The 26,853-nt window shown below is 38.3% G+C and overlaps 3 protein-coding genes across 5 annotated transcripts; all 3 read right to left on the minus strand.

The window, feature by feature from the left end:
* Nucleotides 1–2,066: 2,066 nt before the first annotated feature.
* LOC103137279 (RNA-binding protein 5-like) lies at nt 2,067–6,814 on the minus strand (the record flags this gene model as incomplete). Its single annotated transcript, XM_007550956.2, has 17 exons — nt 2,067–2,555; nt 2,641–2,770; nt 2,879–2,979; nt 3,065–3,139; nt 3,229–3,420; nt 3,512–3,598; nt 3,682–3,822; nt 3,926–4,105; nt 4,196–4,290; nt 4,961–5,114; nt 5,198–5,292; nt 5,690–5,756; nt 5,898–5,966; nt 6,058–6,145; nt 6,245–6,342; nt 6,444–6,604; nt 6,694–6,814. Coding segments are annotated over 17 exons (1,980 nt in total), but the record flags the coding sequence as incomplete, so codon positions are not given.
* Nucleotides 6,815–14,178: 7,364 nt separating this feature from the next.
* Nucleotides 14,179–22,865, minus strand: rbm5 (RNA binding motif protein 5). Of its 3 annotated transcripts, none has more exons than XM_007551003.2 (25): nt 22,722–22,865; nt 22,432–22,479; nt 21,204–21,372; nt 20,969–21,124; nt 20,792–20,861; nt 20,315–20,388; nt 19,544–19,627; nt 19,293–19,353; nt 18,868–18,933; nt 18,618–18,778; nt 18,419–18,516; nt 18,232–18,319; nt 18,074–18,142; nt 17,866–17,932; nt 17,371–17,465; nt 17,134–17,287; nt 16,308–16,402; nt 16,038–16,217; nt 15,794–15,934; nt 15,624–15,710; nt 15,341–15,532; nt 15,177–15,251; nt 14,991–15,091; nt 14,753–14,882; nt 14,179–14,667 (listed from the first exon to the last, which is right to left on the minus strand). In XM_007551003.2, exons 2-25 carry the CDS (start codon nt 22,446–22,448, stop codon nt 14,542–14,544), a joined length of 2,556 nt encoding a protein of 851 aa, XP_007551065.1. In that variant the 5' UTR covers nt 22,449–22,479; nt 22,722–22,865; the 3' UTR covers nt 14,179–14,541. The 3 variants fall into 3 exon arrangements, with proteins under 3 accessions (XP_007551065.1, XP_007551076.1, XP_007551056.1); XM_007551014.2 differs by having other exon boundaries at nt 15,624–15,707; nt 20,969–21,127; XM_007550994.2 differs by having other exon boundaries at nt 20,969–21,127.
* A 1,603-nt stretch (nt 22,866–24,468) lies between these two features.
* brk1 (BRICK1 subunit of SCAR/WAVE actin nucleating complex) lies at nt 24,469–26,068 on the minus strand. The gene is made up of 3 exons (XM_007551025.2): nt 25,851–26,068; nt 25,038–25,120; nt 24,469–24,955 (listed from the first exon to the last, which is right to left on the minus strand). The coding sequence occupies exons 1-3, from the start codon at nt 25,966–25,968 to the stop codon at nt 24,929–24,931; spliced, it is 228 nt and encodes a 75-aa protein (XP_007551087.1). The 5' UTR covers nt 25,969–26,068; the 3' UTR covers nt 24,469–24,928.
* Nucleotides 26,069–26,853: the final 785 nt, after the last annotated feature.

Here is a 26,853-nt window from a genome sequence, read left to right on the forward strand (position 1 = left end):
GGAACCAAGCTGATAGTGTTCTGTAGCGTAAATGAACCAAGATAACAGTGGCTCTGCAGTGCGCATTGAGCAACTCACACTTTTGCACCTTTACTACCATGCCTGAAGCAGAATCCATTTCTGTTCGGGTGAAAGGGCGCATAAAGCGCACTAAGAAACAAGATGAAAAAGTTACCAGTTCTGTGCTGCCAGTTGATCTGGCAGCATTATTTTTGCAGTTTTCTCAATGTTGACGGGGTTTTCCTCGGTTAAGTCATTGCTGAACAACTGATGGGTACTTATAACAGAGATTATAATTACCTCTGTCAAATCATTTACTGATGCAGGAAAACATGACTGACGAGAAAATTGGGAACAGATTTGTGTGTGGCAACTACACAATAAAACACAATATGCAATTTTTTAAATATTTATTTATTTATTTTTGCCTCCAGGAACCAAAATAAAATCACTGATATTCTGAAAACAGAATAGAATCTAAAGTCACCTGCGTAAAAAAAACGTTACTTTTAGCGGCCTCTAGGGGTCAGTTTGGTATGGAAGACCAAACGAAGAATAGTACATTAATTTAAGAGTTGTTAAATATTTATGTCAAAAATATATACTAATAAAGTCATTAAAAATACATATAATATGCTATAATTATTTAAAGATAGTATATTCAGATGTAAAGTATACAAACATATAGATTAAACAGAATTTCATAAAATAAAGCAAAATCAGAAAACAACTCCCAAAAGAATCTTCCATAAATTAATCTGAATTTATGTAAATCTCTGTGGGTACCGCTTCCAAATGTTTCTTCTTCTCATGCTCACAACTGAAACAATTAAAACCATGAAACATATTTAACCATTAAATATTCCAAATTTTAAATAAACACACAAAAACTCATCGGGGTTATCTCCATGCTAAATTGACTGGACTGGACTCTTGGTCCTGTGAAACCAAACAGGTTCTGCATTTGTTCTCCTTAAACAGGCTGAAATATACAGATCACACATTCCTCACAAATGTTATAACCTCTGACTTCCAGTCACTCGTCCTGCTTCGTTTGTAGTCGGAAACATGTCTCGACTTTTCCCTTTAATCTGCTTCTTTTTGTATTTTTATTTTAAAAAAGGTCTTTCTCTAAAACTTACATGTAAATCTGTGCTAAGCATAAAATTGTTGGATGTACTGTGAAATGTGTGAACTGCTTAACCTATTTGTTTCTCATATTCCTTAAGTTTGAGCTGGTATGAACTGAATGAACCGGACAGACGGATAGCAACAGGAATCCTTGTTACTTAATTTGGCTCAGAAAAAGCTTGTCCACAGGTTTTGCTTTTCCTCCTTCAAAGCTCAGCATTTGGACAGACTTTACAAATAAGGGAAAAGGACAACACACTAGTTTATTGCAGTCCGTTTTTTTTGCTTGTCAGATTATAATCTTAAACTTTAATGTATTTCATTTGGAATGTAATTTACAAATACAGAGCAGATTATGTGTTTTATCACATAACTCTGACATGTAGAGGAACCCTACTTGGTTTCGATATTTCAGCACATCTGAACTGATGGATCTGCTCTCATCCTTGACAATAATCCATATATTATCTAAAGTCAGGGCGTGAAGCGCACATCTTGAATTCCTCAAGAATCTGGACCCTTGATCTCCAAATGAAAAGTAAAACTTAGCATTTTTTTTCATCCAAACATTTTCCTTCCACTTAACTTTTGTAATCATTGCAGGTACTCAGCTTCTTCAGCAACAACATAGCAGCTTAGCTCATTTGTGAAGTGTCTCAGAGTATCCGCTGAATCAATGTCAAAGCAGTTTCCAATTCAACATCAGCCACAATCTGAGTTCTGTGTTGAAAATCCCTTTCTATGGGTCTTACTCCAATTTGATAAACAGAACTTTAGAGTTTTCATCACCTGTCAGCAATAATCTATATTAAAGTCTTAAATGATCAGTAGTAATTTAACCCAGAGACACACATAATAGGTTCACTGTCTGAATTGAATTACTGAAATTTAACTTTACACTTTCAGCTGACCTGTCATTACAACAAGACTCGGTCTTATGTAATGATCCCAACTTTAATCTCATCTTTTATTTTCTTTACATTTGACAAGATCTCATATAAACTGTACAGTCATGCAAAGACAAACTTAAATCTAATAAAATAAAATAAAATAAAAAAAACAAACAGCAATGTAAAACAACAAAGACAACTCATTATGCATATGTACAATTTATAAATTAGATCCTTTACAACCTCAGGTAACTAACCAATCTCCTCTGCTGGTCCATTTTGTGACAGTAAGTAAACCATTATGCGTCAAACAGAGTGGATTTATTCAACATGAGTCCGTTTTCTCCTCTGCGATAGTTTAGCTGATATTTCACAGATCACACCAACGCAATCAAGTTAGCAAACGACTCATTCCAATTCTGTGAAGCGGGCGAACATTGCTTTCCGGACTGCGTCTTTGTATGTATCTGAAGCAGACAGGGTGTAGTTGGTTCCCTTGGTGCCAAGTCCAGCTCCTTTAGTTCTCAACTGTGCCTGCAGGGGAAAAGGACAGGCATCAGCACGCTCTACGGTAATTAATGCTGCTCAGTCGGATGGAGCCCGTCGTCTCTGGGTCTACCTCTATTGGAGCGGTGATGCCCTGCTGGTTGCGACCAAGACCTTTCCCCTCCTTCCAGCCCATCGCCTGCAGCATCTTGTTCCCAATATTATCACTGGTAAGGCCATCTTTAGTGGGCTGCTCATAGTTTCTGCACAGGTAATAAACCAAATATTACATTTGTATAGTAAAACAAAAAAAAATAAATAAAAAAAAGTACAATTTGTGTCTTAAATAAAATACACAACAATGCTCTTACACGACTGGTGCTGGCTGGTTGAATTTCTTCTTTTTAGGCACTGGTGGTTCTGGAATGCCGTATTTTTCTCTTCTCTCAGCTGCTCTGTCCCTGTATTTTTGCTGATGCCAAAAATATATACATTTCAAATTAAAAAAAGGTCAAAGTAAGAAGAACATAACCAGGCATATGAGTGTATTCTCAAACCTCTGTTTCTTTCCTTTCCAACTCTTCCAGCTCTGCTTCACTCATTTTAGATCTGCGGAGAACTTCAAGGTTTTTCTAAGAAAACAGATTTTTTTTTTTTTTTTTAGTTGGGACTGTTGAAATTTGAAATAAATCAGTCAGAAGTCAGTAAGTTAGGGTGATACCTTGTGAAGGTCAGAGAGCTGCTGATGTCTCACTAAACCCTCTTTGTTGGGGAACTGTCTCCTACACAGCAGACAGGCCATCTTCTTCCAGTCTGTCAGTTTGTCCAGACTCAGGTCACCACCATCGGATTCTCCTCCTCCGACTCCTTCCTCAGGGTCACTGTCTCCACTGTAGGCTGCCACCAGGCCACACTAACCCAACACACACACACAGAGGCAACGTCCCATAAAAAACAGATAACTCGGAGGCCACACCTAATGAAACTCCAGAAAGAGGAAATACCTTGGAAGAACTGGCAGAGTTTATAGGAAGTGCTTCCTCTTCAGCGCACCTCGCAACCTCTTGCATGAGTCTGTCTAGACCTGCCTGCTGAAGAGTCATTCAACACGTTTAATCTAAATTTGTCAACCATTACCCACTAGGATGTTTACTTGTTGAATCTTATGAAATACCTTCTTCTCAAACAACGTGAATCCAGCATCAGCTGCTGCTGCCTCCTTCCTCTCTTCTTGACTGATGGGCTGAAAGCTACTTTTGAAGTTTTCTTTCTGCTTATTGAGGCTTTTAGCCCACCGTTCCATGTCTTTAGCAATCTGAAATATTTAAAAATCCAAGTTAAAAAAACCAAACAGTGATAAAACAGATAAAGCTAAACAGAACAAATAAAGTGCCTTAAAGTGGGATTTACAAAAATACCTGCTGTGCAGTCTTGCTCTTTGGTTTCTCTTTTTTCTCTTTAGGCTCCTTGTTGCCTCCCGCTGAGCCATTTGCTGTTTTATCATTCTGCCCAGCGTTTATGTTGCCAGAGGCCGGTACATATGTCTGTTTCTCACTATCCCAGTACAGGTACTGCTGAGTCTGAGTGTTGTAATAATACTGCAACATAAAGCAGTGATGTACAGAATCAAAACATTACGAAATCTCTCCAACCAAACTGGGTGATATTAAGGACTTTGTGTTACTTACTTGTGAATTTGGGTCGTAGTAGAGGCCAGTCTGAGGGTCGTAATAGTAGCCAGAGGACTCATCATATTGATAGGTAGATGTATCAGGAAGAGAACCTGTTGATTATGGAAACATCAAGTTAATACTTGTTATTACTGCTGTATAATAAAAAGTCCTAGAAGTTAAAGAGTCATCAGAAAACCTTCACTAAGTCCACTGGTGACTAGTGGACTTAGTTTAGCATCTTCAGTATCACTCAGGCAATAAGAAATCAGAGAAGGTACCTATAGGTAGCTATGTTTTCTACAACACATTAAAACATTTGTTGTTAATTGGGGCTCAGACAGATGAGACTGGGTCGCTACCGGCACTAATTGATAAGATGTTAAAAATTTGTTGTGCATTTCATGATAGTAAAACCCTGTTTTCCATCAGCTGCTTTATCACACAGCGAGACATCATCTCGGTTGCTACCATGAATATTCAAAGCAGAACGGTTATAAACAAATATTATAAATAGCTGACTGTATCTTTTTTTTTTTATCAATACTTCAAAGAGTAAAGTCAGAATCAGCTTAAGTTTGCATTGGCAGGTCATCTATTCAACTCTGATCAGTGCCTCCATCTGCTAGAAAGCTAGATTCAATCGAAACCAACCAAAACCTATTTAAAGTAGCTCAATTTTTCATAAAATTGTAGTTTTAAAAAGTAAAATTAAAAAGTCAGATTGTATCCATTACAAAAAAGAAAAAAAAAAGTATATTAAAGCAACAGATTTGTCCGTACCACTGGTGGACTCCGCCGCCGGTCCAGCAGCTGGTACTGCACTGGCTCCATTAACCTGGGCAGCAGCTACAGCCAAAGCAGGCAGAGCTACAGATTCAACAGCTGCAAGTCCTGGCTGAGGTTTTGCCTCCAGTTGCTGAGCAAGAGGCAACGCCTGGAATTAGAGTTTAGATGTTTTTTTTAGAAGTTGATATTGTTTTTCAACTTCATGTAATTCATTACAACCGATGGTATTACCTGTACAGCAGGTGGTGCAATGATATGTGGTTGGTAGACTTGTGGACTCTGCGATATCACAACGGCAGCAGGAACCAGCTTTACACCCGGAGCAGCTAAAACCACAAAGAAAATCCAATTATTACAGCATTCTGAGTCGTTAAAGCTTTAAAGTGAAGTAGAGCAGTAGAGTGTTGCTGTGGTGTGTGTACACAAGATGTCCTGCAAGTTTTAAATGTGTCCCTGTTCCAACACAGCTGAAACAAATGTTTACTTCCACACCTCTGCAAAACTTCATAACATGCTGAGGGAACATTTGTCCATTTGAATCAGCTGAATCAAAACAACATATTTAAAGCATGCAAGACAGCAGCTTTTGAAGAGTTTAGTTAAACAGTCCTGTCCTACATAAAGTAACAGATTCAATTGTGAAAAAACGGAATATTAAATTAAGACAAAAGTTAAAACATTACACCTTTATATGATCTAATGTGGGAAAAAAAGGCAATTTACCTCCTAGGATTCCATTTCCCTGACAAGTACTGGCTGCTGTTCCTTGATGATAATATGTCTGGTAGTCCTGTAAAACATCCAAAGCAAATGTTAATGTATAATTTAAACATATGACTTTCCCGTTAGTCTTGGATTCCTACAAATGAACTCTTTTCTACATATATAAGTGTATTTTTACTCCAAATATTTGGCACTTTGTTGAACTAACCTGTGACAGAGGAGCGTAACTTTCCTGCAGACAGGCATACTCTGACATCCCGTCTGAGCTCTGCTGTGGCTGGAAGGTGGAAAATAGATTATTAATGTGTGATCCCAACAGCTGCAGAAAAACAAAAAAAAACAAGGCACTCTGAGAAAAATGGGCCAACCTGAGCTGATGACCACTGTGCTGCTGCAATGGCTGTGCTGGCCACAGAAAAAGCACTGACACGATTCCCATCAGGCAATAAGAGGTCCCTAGTTAAGACAAAAAGTTAAATTACTTTGTGCTCAACAAAAGTGGTAGTTCCATAAGTACAACTAAATGCCTTTTAATGCTTTACAGAGATGACTCACTTTCTAGCACTCTTAGCATAATCCACCCCGATTGTTTTCCCATCCATTTTCAGTGGAGGTTGCAAACCTTGTAAGATGGTTAGCAGCTGGGAAGCTTCCTGCAAAAAGTTGAGATATCAAATTTAAAATGGTACCTTTAGACCACTGGGTTGTGATTTGTGTTGATAAATAATTCAATATGTATCCAATGTTGTTTTACCAGAGGGGAGGACAGCTGAACAAAAGCAAAGCCTCTGTTCTGGCCTGTTTGCTTGTCCTTAATAAGGCGAATGTTATTGGCTGACAAATTGGCGTATGGCGCCAGCGCTGTCAAAATGGTGTCCACCGTGGTCAGAGGAGCAATGTTTCTCAAGATGATTGCTGTAAAAGACGACAAGGATTCACTTTAAGAAAAGCCAATCGTGGATAATCGTTTTAGCTTTTGGATCTGGAAGAACAAGAGCTCTTACTGTCTCCATAGAAATCACCAGTGGGCTGAAGTTCAGGGAGCCCAGCAGCATTGCCCGCTTCACCATCTGTTAGGAGAATCACAGAAATAAAAACGGCATTAACATAACTTTTAATGATGATTTAAAATAACATTTAAAAAAATTAAGTGCTAAAAACNGATTTGACCTTCCACCTAAAAACCTGCTTTCTACCAAGTCCCTTCAGACTGCCCTTACAAAATATTTTTATCCCACAGGTGGCATCAGCAAAATATGATCACTTTTATGACCTCAATTAGTGTCATATTTGCTCCAAAACTGGCCACACGATCACTTTTAATGTCCAAGCTGTCTTTTCCAATGCTCATTCCATGAGTGGGGATGTGTGAGATGTGTGCATTACATTCTCATGTATTCTTTTTTATTATCATCTGAATAAATACTATATAATTTTAAGTCCAAATCTCGAACACCACTGTGAATAAATATCAAAGTTTCTTTAGAAATTCAGAAGAAGAAAAAAATAGTATCGGTAATAACTTTAAATACGATTGAATTAAATAAGAATCTGTCATTTTATTAAATAGAATGTTTGAAACATTCAATATAAAAACAAAACGGTCATGAGGTTTGTCATTTTACCCAAAGTGAAAGCTTGATGACAGCTTTGGTCTGAATCCAGGCAAGAAAAGGTGGTTTTTAAAAAGTAACTTTGTCGTTTTTTGCATAGCTGTGCAGCCTGTCGTGCACAAGTTCTCAGCATTAATACTAAAATAAATATTAAATCTTGAGAAATAAATATGAAAAAATCTTTTCATATTATTTTTTGAACTTTACAATAGAACTCATGGAGTGGAGTGGTAAATAATTCACGCATCAGAAAGATTTTTGGTAACACTTGACACTCATTTATTAGTGCAAACAATACTCTTGTTTTGTAACTGTCTTTTGGCCCCATGCATGTTTACTAAAAATAAAACCCATGTCGGTTACATAAAGGCTCAATTAACTTGAATTAACTGTGAGTGTTGTTGAAATGTGGCAGGACATTTTTTTTTCTCCTGGAAAAAGCATAAAAGAGCAGCAGGAGATACTCAGCAATTACTCTCCAGGAAGCTTGGAGCACACAGTTTTGATGAGGGTCCGCTCTCAAAGTTGGCACATATAGCTTAACTTTGATTTATAGTTAAGCGCTCTATCACTACCCTTTGCTTGCACTGATACCTCGCAATATATAAATTCCAGGACCATAAATGGCTTTCAAAAAATGTAGCTTATTTAATGACCTATTGCACCTGCATAGAGTTCAAATGTTATCAGACGAAACAAGAAATGTATTGATGACCAGTTAGGAAACTACTCTTTATGTCATGAAAGAAGCTTCTTGTTTGTGCTCATAGTTTCTTCTCTCCCTTCTCATAGCATAAATTAAATCCAGAAAAAGGCTGAATAAATGCATCATTCTTTAAGAGTCCATCTGCTACTCTTCTACACTTTCCTCCAAAAGATCAGGAAAAAAAAATAACTTGGGACAAACAACCTTAGAATCGCAATTAAAAGTGACCCAAATGCAGCTGCTAAAAGCCACAAGCAGGTCAGCACATCACTGTCGTCACTCTTGATAACGTCTCTGTCAGATCTCAGCCAAATATTTAGTCTGGCATAAATCTGTGCACCCAAAATCTGAAACAGTCTGGCAACTATTATCGGACGCAGTATTTCCAGTGAGACAGCTTGATGCTAGAATGTAGCCTTAATCGGTCTGATTCGCCGATCTGACATCAGATCCAATTTGTTTCCTGAGTCCTGAGGGAAATATTAATAACGTGTACAGACAGTACGAATAAAAATAAGGGCAGTTATGTGGTGGACAAACATGCCTGCATGTTTGACTGAAAACATGCGCAAGTTTGGCCTTCGGTGGGTGTTTGCGATTCACATGTCATCATAGCATGAGGCCGTGACTCAAATACCTTTTGGAGCATGATTTCTAAGCTGTGGTCGTTATGTTTTAGTCAAATATTTGACCGTCACCGCTGACGTACTTTACTCTGTGCTTTTTTCAATTAAGAAATATGTACCTGCTGCTAAATGTAGCTTTGAAAGAGACATAAAACAACAATGCCACAGGTCAGAAGAGGATTTAACTTGTTTTGGAACATACTATATGGACACTAGTGGAATAAAAATATCTACTGTGTAGAACAACCAGTCTATGTACAATAAAGTATTTACAAAATGACTTTCAAGGACTCCAAAACAAATCTAAAACAGCACACGGTACAGTCGCGTTCAACTCTCACCGATTATGAGCCCCATGACAAAGATAATAATAAACCCTGGAGTGGCAGACACTTAACACTTTGGCTGACTCAGATACAGAAATCCACACATCTCCTCGATGGGACTGCAGAGCAGCTGGCTCATTCCACTGTGTGGAAGTGCACCTGTCCACTTCCTGCCATTTTGACCGCTGCACAAGTCGAGGTCACTGCCCAGCGCAGGGGTTTATCTGTTCTTTTTGAACTCTGGCCAACCCACCACTAAAAAACCTTCTTTCTCCATCCCCAACGGCATTGAAGCATCTTTTGCAATGTGTTTGGTGTTCAAATAAGGTTGTTTTACCCGCGTCAGTTTTGCTGTGATGTCAAGTCATGGCCCACATTGGAGCAGGTGGGGGTTACCGACCTCATTTCCTGACGTGTACGTTATTGCAACAGCCGGTCCCCGTTCCAAGGCTGTCAAACAACCAAACTAGCAGCAACACTGAAACGACTTTTGAATATGAAACAAGTCATCTTGTAGAAAACGGAGGTACCCTGAAATGATACTCAATCGCTAAGAACAAATTTAAGCTAGAATGTAATAAAATAAAGGGTGACAACAAGATTATCTGAGATTCGCTATTATTTCCCTTTCATTATTAAAAATAAACTCCATCAATACCATATTGATTATGTTGTGTATTTTTCATTCACACTGTTCAAATTTCCCATTTAATAGGCTTCAATCAATATGACAGCAGCACATGACATCAACGAAAGGTTCAAAATGATAACAAGTGAAGGTCTATTCTTTGCAGGCTACAACATGTAGCCTGCATGTTGTGTAATTGATCACAGTCAATTATGTGATCACAGTCACATAATTGACTGTGATCAACTATTGATCACAGTCAATTATAGAAATTGACTGTGATCAATATCTATAATACAGTGGCTCAGATCATATTTAGTTACCAAAGGGATGATGAGCTGTTTCAAGCTTAAAAGAAAATGTCTCAATTAATTTTAATAAAGTTCAGTGAGTTCAGTGAATAAGACAAAATGGTTTGTGTTTCACCACGATAAAAAATATGACCAAGCTTGAATTAGGTACATGAGAAGGCAACCAGCTGAACGTCCACTAAGGTCATGGATATCATTTCTATTCTCTCTAAGGCTATCAAGTTCAAGATAAACTTTTAAAAATTAGACTTTTTAACACCTTACACCCTTCCTACATTCACATTTTAAAATGCTATCGGGCAAATCGTGTTGTTGGTTAGAACATTTGACCAATTAAATGTTATTTTAAAAGTGTTATAAATTTCAAAAACTGAAAAGTGTGGTATGGATTTATTTTTCTTTTCTTTTCTTTTTTCTTTTTTTGCTCCAACTACAGCTGTGAGTATTTAGTGGTGTACTTCTCTACCAGCTGTACACATTTGTGCTGTTGCTAAGAACCTGAATGTTCTGACTTGGAAATCTGACCGGTGTGGCTGTGTGCACATAGTATGTATCCTATTAACTATCTAGTAGTACTTCTGGTAGTTTGCATGTCATTAAACCAGTGATGACGCAGCAGCCACTGCTGGAGTGTGTCTGACACCATAGGGTCATCACTGTTGGTGACGGTGGACTCAGAGTAAATAGAGGTGCAGCCCCTTCATTTGTTTTCCTTAGACTTAACAACCATACTCTACTGAGTCTAAACAGAATCTTACAGAATTGCCCTGATCATAATGTGAACGTGAAGAAATGCGTCAAAGTTCAAGGGGCGCAAATACTTTTGCGTTGCAGCATATGTCATAGTTACTTTGTTCATATTTACAACGCCGATCATTTGTGTCGAAACGTGGTTTCAAAACCATTACAGGAAACCTAAAACTCAAACTGGACTTGCCCCACAGTTTGAGAACCATCTCTGTAGAGTAAAAGCTCCTCATTTCCATTATCACCAGGCACACAATAAAAACACATCAGAGTATTGAGTGAAAATGCGCACCATGTAGGCTACTTCCCACACAGGGCGCTCTTTCCCTTTCTCCCTCTTCCTCCACATGGCTATGTTTAGCCTACAATAACAAAGAAGAGGAGCTTTAAATGGCCTCTGCCGGTTGGTAATGGTGTTTGTTTTGCTCGTGTATGAAAAAAGGAGAACATCTCTCACCCATTAGCGGCAATATTGCCCATTATCTTCGATAGTAACGGAACAAAGTGGTTAAGCAAAAAGGTGTGGAGCTGGAAAATGTCTCACGTAGAAGTGAGGCAGTGACGTCACGACACGAAGTTTAAGAGCGCTGCAGAAATCTGGTCCAGCAATTCCCAAACTAGGATATTTAGATTACCCCGCTGCAAATGCGCGTTTATGTGTCACGGTATGTCACTTTTGCAACTTAGACTAAACAGTTTTAAAAGGTAAATTGAACTCCACAAGGCGCGGGGAGAATAAAACGCTTCACGAACAAAAGATGGACACCACCAGTTTGTCACTTAAAGCGCCACATGGTCCTCCTGACATGTCCCGAGGTTAGCGCTGCCTAAGAAGAGGGAGCAATGTATGTTCTTTTTTATCACCTCCGACATTAAACTACAAGTTGGTGCAGCCACTTCGCCATCCAACGATAACACATTTGAGTTTTCACATATTTCTATTAATTTTATTCCTTCTCTTCCACTTATGACTGACAGATCTCTGTGTGTTTAAAAAAAAACAAACTCATAACAATCCTTAAATATAAAATAAAACCAGTTCGTTATAATACCACAGAGTTTAGTAATGTTCCCCTTTATAAGAAACTTTAAAAATAAGATTTGTCGACTCTTACCAAACGCACTTGTCCTGAAGATTTCAGCCCAGTTCCACTGATGTTCCGAGATATTATAATGGGCAGCGCTGTTTCCTTTCCTGGGAACCTCTCCTCTTTTTCTGGGTTTGATATCTGCCTGGCTACGTGCGGGTTTTTTTACTTGACTGACCGTGTCTCTGCTACGCCGAGGCGACAATATGTGCTTGGGGAAATGGTCGGCATCGTAAAATCATCTCCAGCCAGAGCTGTGGGGGTCGCAACGTAGGTCCGCCTCCTGTGTGCGCACCCCGCACCCCACCCTCTCTCCATCCCACCCACTGCGCCTGTGAATCCGCTGGGAGGTAAGGTTTCAACACTTTGGGAAGGAAGGGAACCAAGCTGATAGTGTTCTGTAGCGTAAATGAACCAAGATAACAGTGGCTCTGCAGTGCGCATTGAGCAACTCACACTTTTGCACCTTTACTACCATGCCTGAAGCAGAATCCATTTCTGTTCGGGTGAAAGGGCGCATAAAGCGCACTAAGAAACAAGATGAAAAAGTTACCAGTTCTGTGCTGCCAGTTGATCTGGCAGCATTATTTTTGCAGTTTTCTCAATGTTGACGGGGTTTTCCTCGGTTAAGTCATTGCTGAACAACTGATGGGTACTTATAACAGAGATTATAATTACCTCTGTCAAATCATTTACTGATGCAGGAAAACATGACTGACGAGAAAATTGGGAACAGATTTGTGTGTGGCAACTACACAATAAAACACAATATGCAATTTTTTAAATATTTATTTATTTATTTTTGCCTCCAGGAACCAAAATAAAATCACTGATATTCTGAAAACAGAATAGAATCTAAAGTCACCTGCGTAAAAAAAACGTTACTTTTAGCGGCCTCTAGGGGTCAGTTTGGTATGGAAGACCAAACGAAGAATAGTACATTAATTTAAGAGTTGTTAAATATTTATGTCAAAAATATATACTAATAAAGTCATTAAAAATACATATAATATGCTATAATTATTTAAAGATAGTATATTCAGATGTAAAGTATACAAACATATAGATTAAACAGAATTTCATAAAATAAAGCAAAATCAGAAAACAACTCCCAAAAGAATCTTCCATAAATTAATCTGAATTTATGTAAATCTCTGTGGGTACCGCTTCCAAATGTTTCTTCTTCTCATGCTCACAACTGAAACAATTAAAACCATGAAACATATTTAACCATTAAATATTCCAAATTTTAAATAAACACACAAAAACTCATCGGGGTTATCTCCATGCTAAATTGACTGGACTGGACTCTTGGTCCTGTGAAACCAAACAGGTTCTGCATTTGTTCTCCTTAAACAGGCTGAAATATACAGATCACACATTCCTCACAAATGTTATAACCTCTGACTTCCAGTCACTCGTCCTGCTTCGTTTGTAGTCGGAAACATGTCTCGACTTTTCCCTTTAATCTGCTTCTTTTTGTATTTTTATTTTAAAAAAGGTCTTTCTCTAAAACTTACATGTAAATCTGTGCTAAGCATAAAATTGTTGGATGTACTGTGAAATGTGTGAACTGCTTAACCTATTTGTTTCTCATATTCCTTAAGTTTGAGCTGGTATGAACTGAATGAACCGGACAGACGGATAGCAACAGGAATCCTTGTTACTTAATTTGGCTCAGAAAAAGCTTGTCCACAGGTTTTGCTTTTCCTCCTTCAAAGCTCAGCATTTGGACAGACTTTACAAATAAGGGAAAAGGACAACACACTAGTTTATTGCAGTCCGTTTTTTTTGCTTGTCAGATTATAATCTTAAACTTTAATGTATTTCATTTGGAATGTAATTTACAAATACAGAGCAGATTATGTGTTTTATCACATAACTCTGACATGTAGAGGAACCCTACTTGGTTTCGATATTTCAGCACATCTGAACTGATGGATCTGCTCTCATCCTTGACAATAATCCATATATTATCTAAAGTCAGGGCGTGAAGCGCACATCTTGAATTCCTCAAGAATCTGGACCCTTGATCTCCAAATGAAAAGTAAAACTTAGCATTTTTTTTCATCCAAACATTTTCCTTCCACTTAACTTTTGTAATCATTGCAGGTACTCAGCTTCTTCAGCAACAACATAGCAGCTTAGCTCATTTGTGAAGTGTCTCAGAGTATCCGCTGAATCAATGTCAAAGCAGTTTCCAATTCAACATCAGCCACAATCTGAGTTCTGTGTTGAAAATCCCTTTCTATGGGTCTTACTCCAATTTGATAAACAGAACTTTAGAGTTTTCATCACCTGTCAGCAATAATCTATATTAAAGTCTTAAATGATCAGTAGTAATTTAACCCAGAGACACACATAATAGGTTCACTGTCTGAATTGAATTACTGAAATTTAACTTTACACTTTCAGCTGACCTGTCATTACAACAAGACTCGGTCTTATGTAATGATCCCAACTTTAATCTCATCTTTTATTTTCTTTACATTTGACAAGATCTCATATAAACTGTACAGTCATGCAAAGACAAACTTAAATCTAATAAAATAAAATAAAATAAAAAAAACAAACAGCAATGTAAAACAACAAAGACAACTCATTATGCATATGTACAATTTATAAATTAGATCCTTTACAACCTCAGGTAACTAACCAATCTCCTCTGCTGGTCCATTTTGTGACAGTAAGTAAACCATTATGCGTCAAACAGAGTGGATTTATTCAACATGAGTCCGTTTTCTCCTCTGCGATAGTTTAGCTGATATTTCACAGATCACACCAACGCAATCAAGTTAGCAAACGACTCATTCCAATTCTGTGAAGCGGGCGAACATTGCTTTCCGGACTGCGTCTTTGTATGTATCTGAAGCAGACAGGGTGTAGTTGGTTCCCTTGGTGCCAAGTCCAGCTCCTTTAGTTCTCAACTGTGCCTGCAGGGGAAAAGGACAGGCATCAGCACGCTCTACGGTAATTAATGCTGCTCAGTCGGATGGAGCCCGTCGTCTCTGGGTCTACCTCTATTGGAGCGGTGATGCCCTGCTGGTTGCGACCAAGACCTTTCCCCTCCTTCCAGCCCATCGCCTGCAGCATCTTGTTCCCAATATTATCACTGGTAAGGCCATCTTTAGTGGGCTGCTCATAGTTTCTGCACAGGTAATAAACCAAATATTACATTTGTATAGTAAAACAAAAAAAAATAAATAAAAAAAAGTACAATTTGTGTCTTAAATAAAATACACAACAATGCTCTTACACGACTGGTGCTGGCTGGTTGAATTTCTTCTTTTTAGGCACTGGTGGTTCTGGAATGCCGTATTTTTCTCTTCTCTCAGCTGCTCTGTCCCTGTATTTTTGCTGATGCCAAAAATATATACATTTCAAATTAAAAAAAGGTCAAAGTAAGAAGAACATAACCAGGCATATGAGTGTATTCTCAAACCTCTGTTTCTTTCCTTTCCAACTCTTCCAGCTCTGCTTCACTCATTTTAGATCTGCGGAGAACTTCAAGGTTTTTCTAAGAAAACAGATTTTTTTTTTTTTTTTTAGTTGGGACTGTTGAAATTTGAAATAAATCAGTCAGAAGTCAGTAAGTTAGGGTGATACCTTGTGAAGGTCAGAGAGCTGCTGATGTCTCACTAAACCCTCTTTGTTGGGGAACTGTCTCCTACACAGCAGACAGGCCATCTTCTTCCAGTCTGTCAGTTTGTCCAGACTCAGGTCACCACCATCGGATTCTCCTCCTCCGACTCCTTCCTCAGGGTCACTGTCTCCACTGTAGGCTGCCACCAGGCCACACTAACCCAACACACACACACAGAGGCAACGTCCCATAAAAAACAGATAACTCGGAGGCCACACCTAATGAAACTCCAGAAAGAGGAAATACCTTGGAAGAACTGGCAGAGTTTATAGGAAGTGCTTCCTCTTCAGCGCACCTCGCAACCTCTTGCATGAGTCTGTCTAGACCTGCCTGCTGAAGAGTCATTCAACACGTTTAATCTAAATTTGTCAACCATTACCCACTAGGATGTTTACTTGTTGAATCTTATGAAATACCTTCTTCTCAAACAACGTGAATCCAGCATCAGCTGCTGCTGCCTCCTTCCTCTCTTCTTGACTGATGGGCTGAAAGCTACTTTTGAAGTTTTCTTTCTGCTTATTGAGGCTTTTAGCCCACCGTTCCATGTCTTTAGCAATCTGAAATATTTAAAAATCCAAGTTAAAAAAACCAAACAGTGATAAAACAGATAAAGCTAAACAGAACAAATAAAGTGCCTTAAAGTGGGATTTACAAAAATACCTGCTGTGCAGTCTTGCTCTTTGGTTTCTCTTTTTTCTCTTTAGGCTCCTTGTTGCCTCCCGCTGAGCCATTTGCTGTTTTATCATTCTGCCCAGCGTTTATGTTGCCAGAGGCCGGTACATATGTCTGTTTCTCACTATCCCAGTACAGGTACTGCTGAGTCTGAGTGTTGTAATAATACTGCAACATAAAGCAGTGATGTACAGAATCAAAACATTACGAAATCTCTCCAACCAAACTGGGTGATATTAAGGACTTTGTGTTACTTACTTGTGAATTTGGGTCGTAGTAGAGGCCAGTCTGAGGGTCGTAATAGTAGCCAGAGGACTCATCATATTGATAGGTAGATGTATCAGGAAGAGAACCTGTTGATTATGGAAACATCAAGTTAATACTTGTTAATAGAATCCTGGTAGGCGCATTAAAAAGTTGTGATAGTACCAGTTTAGGATATTTAGGTTATTACTGCTGTATAATAAAAAGTCCTAGAAGTTAAAGAGTCATCAGAAAACCTTCACCAAGTCCACTGGTGACTAGTGGACTTAGTTTAGCATCTTCAGTATCACTCAGGCAATAAGAAATCAGAGAAGGTACATATAGGCAGCTATGTTTTCTACAACACATTAAAACATTTGTTGTTAATTGGGGCTCAGACAGATGAGACTGGGTCGCTACGGGCACTAATTGATAAGATGTTAAAAATTTGTTGTGCGTTTCATGACAGTAAAACCCTGTTTTCCATCAGCTGCTTTATCACACAGCGAGACATCATCTCGGTTGCTACCATGAATATTCAAAGCAGAACGGTTATAAACAAATATTATAAATAGCTGACTGTATCTTTTTTTTTTTATCAATACTTCAAAGAGTAAAGTCAGAATCAGCTTAAGTTTGCATTGGCAGGTCATCTATTCAACTCTGATCAGTGCCTCCATCTGCTAGAAAGCTAGATTCAATCGAAACCAACCAAAACCTATTTAAAGTAGCTCAATTTTTCATAAAATTGTAGTTTTAAAAAGTAAAATTAAAAAGTCAGATTGTATCCATTACAAAAAAGAAAAAAAAAAGTATATTAAAGCAACAGATTTGTCCGTACCACTGGTGGACTCCGCCGCCGGTCCAGCAGCTGGTACTGCACTGGCTCCATTAACCTGGGCAGCAGCTACAGCCAAAGCAGGCAGAGCTACAGATTCAACAGCTGCAAGTCCTGGCTGAGGTTTTGCCTCCAGTTGCTGAGCAAGAGGCAACGCCTGGAATTAGAGTTTAGATGTTTTTTTTAGAAGTTGATATTGTTTTTCAACTTCATGTAATTCATTACAACCGATGGTATTACCTGTACAGCAGGTGGCGCAATGATATGTGGTTGGTAGACTTGTGGACTCTGCGATATCACAACGGCAGCAGGAACCAGCTTTACACCCGGAGCAGCTAAAACCACAAAGAAAATCCAATTATTACAGCATTCTGAATCGTTAAAGCTTTAAAGTGAAGTAGAGCAGTAGAGTGTTGCTGTGGTATGTGTACACAAGAAGATGTCCTGCAAGTTTTAAATATGTCCCTGTTCCAACACAGCTGAAACAAATGTTTACTTCCACACCTCTGCAAAACTTCATAACATGCTGAGGGAACATTTGTCCATTTGAATCAGCTGAATTAAAACAACATATTTAAAGCATGCAAGACAGCAGCTTTTGAAGAGTTTAGTTAAACAGTCCTGTCCTACATAAAGTAACGGATTCAATTGTGAAAAAACGGAATATTAAATTAAGACAAAAGTTAAAACATTACACCTTTATATGATCTAATGTGGGAAAAAAAGGCAATTTACCTCCTAGGATTCCATTTCCCTGACAAGTACTGGCTGCTGTTCCTTGATGATAATATGTCTGGTAGTCCTGTAAAACATCCAAAGCAAATGTTAATGTATAATTTAAACATATGACTTTCCCGTTAGTCTTGGATTCCTACAAATGAACTCTTTTCTACATATATAAGTGTATTTTTACTCCAAATATTTGGCACTTTGTTGAACTAACCTGTGACAGAGGAGCGTAACTTTCCTGCAGACAGGCATACTCTGACATCCCGTCTGAGCTCTGCTGTGGCTGGAAGGTGGAAAATAGATTATTAATGTGTGATCCCAACAGCTGCAGAAAAACAAAAAAACAAGGCACTCTGAGAAAAATGGGCCAACCTGAGCTGATGACCACTGTGCTGCTGCAATGGCTGTGCTGGCCACAGAAAAAGCACTGACACGATTCCCATCAGGCAATAAGAGGTCCCTAGTTAAGACAAAAAGTTAAATTACTTTGTGCTCAACAAAAGTGGTAGTTCCATAAGTACAACTAAATGCCTTTTAATGCTTTACAGAGATGACTCACTTTCTAGCACTCTTAGCATAATCCACCCCGATTGTTTTCCCATCCATTTTCAGTGGAGGTTGCAAACCTTGTAAGATGGTTAGCAGCTGGGAAGCTTCCTGCAAAAAGTTGAGATATCAAATTTAAAATGGTACCTTTAGACCACTGGGTTGTGATTTGTGTTGATAAATAATTCAATATGTATCCAATGTTGTTTTACCAGAGGGGAGGACAGCTGAACAAAAGCAAAGCCTCTGTTCTGGCCTGTTTGCTTGTCCTTAATAAGGCGAATGTTATTGGCTGACAAATTGGCGTATGGCGCCAGCGCTGTCAAAATGGTGTCCACCGTGGTCAGAGGAGCAATGTTTCTCAAGATGATTGCTGTAAAAGACGACAAGGATTCACTTTAAGAAAAGCCAATTGTGGATAATCGTTTTAGCTTTTGGATCTGGAAGAACAAGAGCTCTTACTGTCTCCATAGAAATCACCAGTGGGCTGAAGTTCAGGGAGCCCAGCAGCATTGCCCGCTTCACCATCTGTTAGGAGAATCACAGAAATAAAAATGCCATTAACATAACCTTTAATGATGATTTAAAATAACATTTAAAAAAATTAAGTGCTAAAAACTTGATGTTTTCAGCCTTGAAAAATATAAATTACACCAGGAGGGTCAAAAATTTAAGGGAGCTAATACTAATACTTCAGGAATTACTTGGAAACATTGGACTTCCCTTCTCGCTTACGATGGCTCCTTGTCTAAACCCAATTTAAAACTGAAAATACTTTTTAAGATTGTACAGTTACTGTAACAGATGTTGTGCTAAACCTCAACACTCTCAGCCCAGGCTGTGCGGATGTCTGCAGTGGTTGGCCTCTTGCTGATTCAACTACTTACCAGCTTTAGCTGCTCCACACCTGAAGCACTTCAATCGCCTCCGGAAATTGTACAGGCCACACTGCAAGTAACCGTTCAAATCATTTTTATTAAAAACAGCTACTAAAGCCCAGAACAGAGCTACCGCAGACAAAAGGAGGTCTACTTTGATGCTAAACTAACCTGAGACACAACTTAAGCTTTAACAATTGTACCAGTGCAGAAAAGATTGGACTGGACTGAACAATGGTAAAAATCAGGGGTTTACTTACAGTGTTGCAGAGCCAGTCTTCATACTTGTTCCTAGGGTGACTGTAGTGCATGTCCACAACTTTGCCTTGGATGACCAGAAGTTTCTGAAAGAGGAAACAACAATCACTCAAGAGTTCATGGTGGACTAATATCTAATCAATTGGGGCAAGCAGTGTTGGAAGGGAGAGAATGGGGAGAGGGACCCCCAGACAGCCTTTGAGTTAAAGACAGGCACATGATGTATAAGTGAGCATGATGTAAAGAAGTTTCTTTAGGTGTTTGGGACCCGCGTGCCCAGACTAGGCTGGAGCAGAATGTATAATGTGATCCTAATAGACACAGCTGACAGCTTAAAAAAAAAAGACAGAAAAAACAAAAACCATGAGCTTTTCCATAAAAAAAATGAAAACATTTAAAATTCCCATCTACTGAGGACTAGGGCGTAAAAAAAGATAACACTTAAGTCTTCAAATGGACACCGAAATTTGAAGTAAAAAAAACAAAAAGGTGTGCTCATAATCTTAAATACAGAGCTCACAAAATGTGTCTGCTGTTTAGTATCAATGCTAATAGTAAAACTAAACACTTTGTTAATGTACGAAGGTTTCAGATCAAAAACAAATAGACATCTCTGGTTATATTTAAGTCAAACTGTTTTGATGTGTGGTATTCATTCTATGAGTTATTTTCCTACAGTTTCCACACTTCATATTCAACACATTCTGGTTGCCTTTAGAGTCAATTCTCCAGATCCCCAAGATTAAAACTAGACTTGGCGATTGTGAAGCAACCTGATTGGTCTCCATCCATCTGGTAGCATCTTGCAAGTGATAAAAGTCCACGAAGGCGAAACCACGGCTTATACCTAGAGACAGCATTCAAATATAGACGGGAGGTGTGTTAGTTAAGAGTCCATGGGCATATTATTCAAAGTCTTCCACAAACTGCTTCACGACCCAGGCCAAGTTTGGTACACAAAAGGCCACTCCTTAGGAGTTTTACCATAGCAAGAAATCCTGCTGAATACCACACTCTTAGAGTGGGTCAGTCAACTGAGTTCAATAACTAGTAATGCCGTACTTACTTACCTTGAACCGATCCACAAAGTACTGAAACAGTAAGTCTTGCATTAAAGTTTTACATCTGTTTGTTTCACACAACTCTCTCCTATGTGCTATGGGAAAATGGGTCTGAATGGAAGCAGATTGGCCCTATGGTCAAAGCCTGGGGGTGGGGAGTTAAGGGTCCAGGGTTCCTCAGGTTCTCACCTGTTCTCTTTTTCATCAGTCTGACATCTATGGGCTGGGGTCCCTCCAGTTGGTCAATGGCAAAACGAATCTAAATTATACAAAAAAAGGTACAATTTACATTAGGACTCACTGTATCTTAATAAAAACTAATTTACTCAAACTAAATATGCAAAACTGATATTCAAAATCACTTACATCCTCCTCAGTAGTGTGAGAAGACAACCCCCCCAGCATGATGGTTTTACTCTTCCTGTCATCCCCCGGTTCTCGTCTGTAATCCTGCTCTTGATAGTCACCGTCTGAGTGATAACCGTCTTCTGATCTATCACTGTTCCGCCGTTTCCTCTCTCTCTGCTTCAAAACAAAGCATTAAAGTTTAATATCAGCAACCAAAATAAGAACACAAATGTGCAAATATTTGAGCTCATACCTCAGGACTGTCTCGTGGTCCTCTGCGGTCTCCATCATAACGATCACGCCTCTCTTCACTCCAACGTCTGGAGTTGTGATCACGGTCTTGGTCTCGTCGGTCTCGCCAGTCTGGATCATCACGGGACTGTTCTGAACCGTATCGACCACTACGCTCAGTCCGACTGATTCTGTAAGACAGCGGAGAAAAACATCATTACAAACAAACTACTTAACTAGAAATTTATGTTCTTTCATGTTTCTACCGACACAAAATCCTCGCTCTGACTTCAGAAAACCTGAACCGCCCCAACTGCAGTTTACCAACAGGTCACAGGAAGGAACTGCTTTTATCAAGAGCTTGGCTCAGGCTCATGGGGAACAACAATCATTCAAAAACAATGCAAGCACAGTCACTGCACTGCTTAGAGCAAACTATTGCCCCCTTAACCCAAAACAGTTCTTTAACATGCTTGCACTTTAGACTAAAAGATGTTTAACACATATTGTGTGTATAGCTATATGTCGACCACACTCATTTCCACTTCTTTGATATACTTTATTTTTGTGTGGATATTGTCAGCTTGACCTATGATTTATCAAAGACCAGGAGCAGCAGGCTTGTCTTTGCAGGGTTATGCAACCACATTTAACCTTTTTGCATAATGTGCACATGTGTGCATAAAGACTCTTGGATTATCTGATTGGATGTAAATACTGAGTTTACAGCTAACAAAGTAGCTGTAAACTCAGTATAAAAAATGCCGGAAATGCTGGTACTTCTGGCATTTTTTACATTCAACTCGATTTTGGTGGTGGCTGGTGATTGGTGGAAACCAATGAATCCCTACAACATCAGTAACACATAGGTTTTTAAGAATAATAATAGTGCACATCTTTTAATTAATGACCAATATTTGCATGTATTTCATTTAACAATTATTTTCAAACTTGGCCTCGACATTAAAGAGGTCCTAGCTGAAGGAGATTTAAAAAAAATGCATTTCAGATATATCTTGGCTGACCTAGCATATCAAAAATAATTTCCTTACGAGGCAATAATGTTAGCATTGACGCCCTTCGCTGCAAGAACAAGGACGTACCTCTTTCCGCTTTACTACTGATGTAACTTCGGCACCATTTTACAATTGAGCTTATCGTGAACGGTCGTTCTCTAGAATACAAACATTGAATCCCATCTTATGTTTTAATACCGCTGAACATAAGAAGCGCATTCTGTTTAGACTTACCTCTTATCAGCACCCATTTTCTTAACGGACTCTTCACTCCTGCAAAATCTACAGGAAAGAAAGAATCTGAAGTTTACTCATTGTTCCCTTCCCACAACCCGTCTAGATATTTAATTTAACTTAAAACACATTCATTCACAAACGCATGTTTCCAAGCCAAATGAACGCAGGGAAACCATGGTAAAACACAACATGGAGCCCGAATATTTGTTGGAAAAGGACAAAAAACAACGACGTCACCCAGTACAGAAAACTCCTCTATTTTCGACCTTAGCAATAAAACAACTCACCGACGTATATTTCTTTACAACGACGCTCTTTTAATAATTACTTTATCGCAGAAACATTCAAACAATTACAAGAAACAAAACTCATTTCACGTCGAAAGGCTGCTGACGACACAGACGACGATGGAACCTTCTTTATCCCAAGATGCACTGGGGCAGCATGTACAGTAGAGGGTTTATTGTTCCGTGGTAGAGTCTCGCAGGCAGTCATTGTAATCAGAATATCAGTTTTAAAACTGTCATATCATAGTTTTGTGACTTACATTAAGTCGGGATTTAATTTGATACACAATTTTAGAGCGTTAAAACCCGGATTTACATGTTTCTTTCCGAGTCAAGCGACTTTGTTCCAGTGTTTGCGCTTTGGATTTTGCCTGCAAGTCAGAACTGCGGAAAAATTATGTTAACACGGCGCCATTTTGCGAGAGCCTTACTATTATGCAATATTTACAGAAGAATGTTTGTGACCTTATAGCCACAGAATTTTACAATGTTTATGTGTACCTTTATTATTAAGAATATTAGTGCCGCGTCTGTATCATTTCGCATAAAGGGATTTAAGTTTCTCTAATTGGCTTATTCTTTCGTTCTGGGTTGTCATAAAGTAAATCAGGATAATATATGTAGTAGTAGTTTTTAAACGACATTCTATTGAATGTGGTCTAACCAAACCAGTCTTAAAATTAACCCCCTTCACTACCATCAACTGAATGAAATGCTTACAGTGTGTTTTATTTTCATTAGTGAATAATTTTCTTTACTTTTACCTCTAGATACTACTTTCAAGAAAAAAGTTCAGATTACATAATTTACACATTAAGCAATAAACAGCAAGCCCAACAGAATAAACCTTCATAGAGGCAAGTAAGGTGGTGAACAAAGACATCTGGAATGACCTACACAACTGACATGTTTCACACATTCACACCTTCAGGTGGACATGTGGTAGTCCAAGACAAGAAGTGTTAAATTTAGACCTTTTTTTTAGTTTTCACTAACAACATAAAGATTTCCCAAGCACAAGGTTCTTGTACAGAATCTGCTGTTTGTGGAGAACAAATCTTTCTCTATTTCCTAAAATCGCCATTGCTGTAGATTAACTCTGTTCAGTACTGACCTGTTATAAAGTGAAATTTCCAAGATAGTCAATGTACTGTAATACCAGATAAGAAAAAGCATTTGATTAATTTTTCACAAATTGAATGTTTGTTTCACCACCTTCTTATGTGTTTGGAATAAAGATATGTTTTTTAAGAATATGAGGAGGAGAGTTTTTTTTTTTCAAATAAATGAATACTTTTTTCACAGTCTTTTCTTAAATATGTGTAAAATATAAAACAAAAAACTTTGACCATTGTATGTATTTTAATTTTTCAAACTAGAGTGCATCAAAGATGGTCTACAGCTGTTAGCTGTGTGCTAAACAGGAAACCGACCAATAAATGTTGACTTCAGAATCAGCAACCATCCTGTGACGTTCAAGTTGAATGCAAGCAATTATTAACTATGGATCTAAACTCTGTATGTGGTAGCTATCTGTACTGTGCTATAGCGTTAGAGCACTAGTCATATAAATGGTTAATGCTGCAAATCATTTGTCGAATGCTTTGTTCAACTGTGCATCTTTAAGAGTTGTAGATGATACCCACTTCGGACTGTTTTATCCATTTGAGTTCTCCTGAAGTTTTCTTGATGAATTTCACATATTTATGTTTAAGCTGCATATGGCTAAGCAGAGATGAAACATAACAACTGTTCATAATTTATTACAGTCTTTAAAGTTTCATCAACACTAAACAGTTAATGTACAGGCAGGTTTTCAATTAAGGTGACTACACAATTACTTGTTCAACTTGGCACACAAGAATGTTCTCTTTTTTTTCCTCCATTCATTTCTGATTTGGTAATGACACTGTACACATAATGCTTACAGCGAAAAACATTACTAAGCCCCAAGATCTGTTGAAACCAATACTTAATTGACCTTAATTTTTTAAACAAATAATGATGTTTGTGTCAAACAGACCCATATATTGTATACAAATGTGTCATGAGTTAAAAACAACACAATCTTTCAGCCATACAATATAAAAAATGGTCCACATGATCCCCCAATAAGGATGGTGGAGTCCAGCACATTTAGTCCAAAACGCTTCAGGGTGGAGGGTGGGGAAGTAGTTTGAAGATGTTAGGAATTCCCATGATGAGATCTAGGTCAGGGTCTCTCCTTTGGTCACCTGTATCAAGATACAGTTTAGTTTAATGGTTAGATCACTTGGAGTCAGCCAAGCACAAAGTCCATGTGATTCCTATACTTACTCTGGCCTCTATGTATTCAATCCTTCTCTCCAACGCCGTTAGCTTTTCGTTGAGGGTGGCCAGACGAGACCGACAAGACATATCTGTAAGAGTTTTAATGAAATACAACGTTATTAGTATGCTTAAGATGCAGACATCTGTCTATCAATTTTATCACAATCCTGTTCATTTACAAAGCATAATCCCCAAGAGCTGCTGTCCTGCATGTTTAGAGGTGTTCATGTTCCCACAAAGATGATTAAAGGATGGATTAAACTTTTCTATTTGTCATCAAGTTTCCTTACTATATCCAAACATTACTAAGCACAATGTAAAATGTAGGACAGGAGATCTAGACTTAAGTCGTTGCACTTGTTCTGTTAGTAACAAAACAAGTGCAAGTTGTTTAGTCTTCATGATGTATTTATCTGGAATAAGTTGTGCACATAACACGATTTCTAGACTAATACGACCTGTTAATGGAATTTGTACAGCTCCAGCCATCAGCTGTTCACTCAGTAAACACGGCCGACTAAACCTGTAGAACCTGTTTAGAAAACATTACGCTGTTACGCTACCCTACCTGCGTAATTTTTAAATTAAATTTACTCTTAACCTTATGTAGATAATATTTTATCTACTAAATTTGCTTTAAAACGTCCTAAGAAAACAGGAAGCTGGAAGCTAACAGCTAGCTGGGAGTGGCCATTAAAAACATCAACATCATTGCTAGCAGAAGCTACAAAGCTAGCTCAACTAGCCAACCTGATCTTTTCAATCAAATTTTATACTCTAAGATGATCACATTCAAGACTTCGTTCGCTGAAATCTTACCGAACGAGTTGAGGAAGTCAGCAATTTTCTTAATGCTGCTAGTAATCACTTCTATGTACTCTCGATTTGCCCAATCTTGATGAATCTCTCTCTGTACGGGATCTTCCTGGCCAGCCATGTTGGATGAGATGCAGCAGCTCCGCGTAGCACTTCAAGCAGGAAGCATCGGTCAGACGGCTGTCCCTTACTACTAATGTCGGCACAGAACAGCGAGAAGAGTTTAAATCAATGGGGAATGTTTCACAGAACCCAAACAGGGGATTAAGTCAGAATTCATCACGCTTATCTCATATTTAATTAGTATTCACTAAAGGAAGTAAGGAACAAATGACCTTACTCATTTAAATTTGGCCTTCATCCTTAATTTACGCTTTTTCATTTGAACAAAAACCTCAGAGCAAGGATTTTCTATAGTAAGACTATAACCACACTGTTGTTATAACGTGCCACTTTATTAGGTACAACCAGAAAAGGAACAAGTGTAAAACACATGAACCTACCATTACTCAAATTGAACATTCAGCCAGATATTGGAAACACTTCATACATTTTTGACCTTATTGAATATGCCAGAAATGGTTACATTCAACAAACTAGTTTTGAGATTATTTCAGCTTTGTGACCTGGATTATCAGAAAGTTATTTGCACCTATTTATAAAGCAATTTAAATAACTTCCTCAGTGTTCTTCATTCCTGATCAACATGAAAATACTGTAACTCTAGATAGGAACTCCATGTCATTTCAAAGTAATCCTTATATTTATACGTAACTATAGTCACTGACATCTATGCGTTACTGCTCATTTTGATACTAGATATGAAATTTTGGCCTACGCATTTGTGAGTAATGGAACCTCCTGCCTTTGTAGAACGGTATAGCATTTGTGTATGAAGATAAAATGTATTCCTACATTTATTGGAACTTGAATTCATGAATTCTGCTTTTGTGAAACAGTCCTTGAATTTGTTTACTGTTGTACAGGAAGCACCTAATTATAGATT

This window comes from Poecilia formosa, unplaced genomic scaffold, assembly GCF_000485575.1.
Source record: "Poecilia formosa unplaced genomic scaffold, Poecilia_formosa-5.1.2 Scaffold2, whole genome shotgun sequence".
NCBI lineage: Eukaryota > Metazoa > Chordata > Actinopteri > Cyprinodontiformes > Poeciliidae > Poecilia > Poecilia formosa.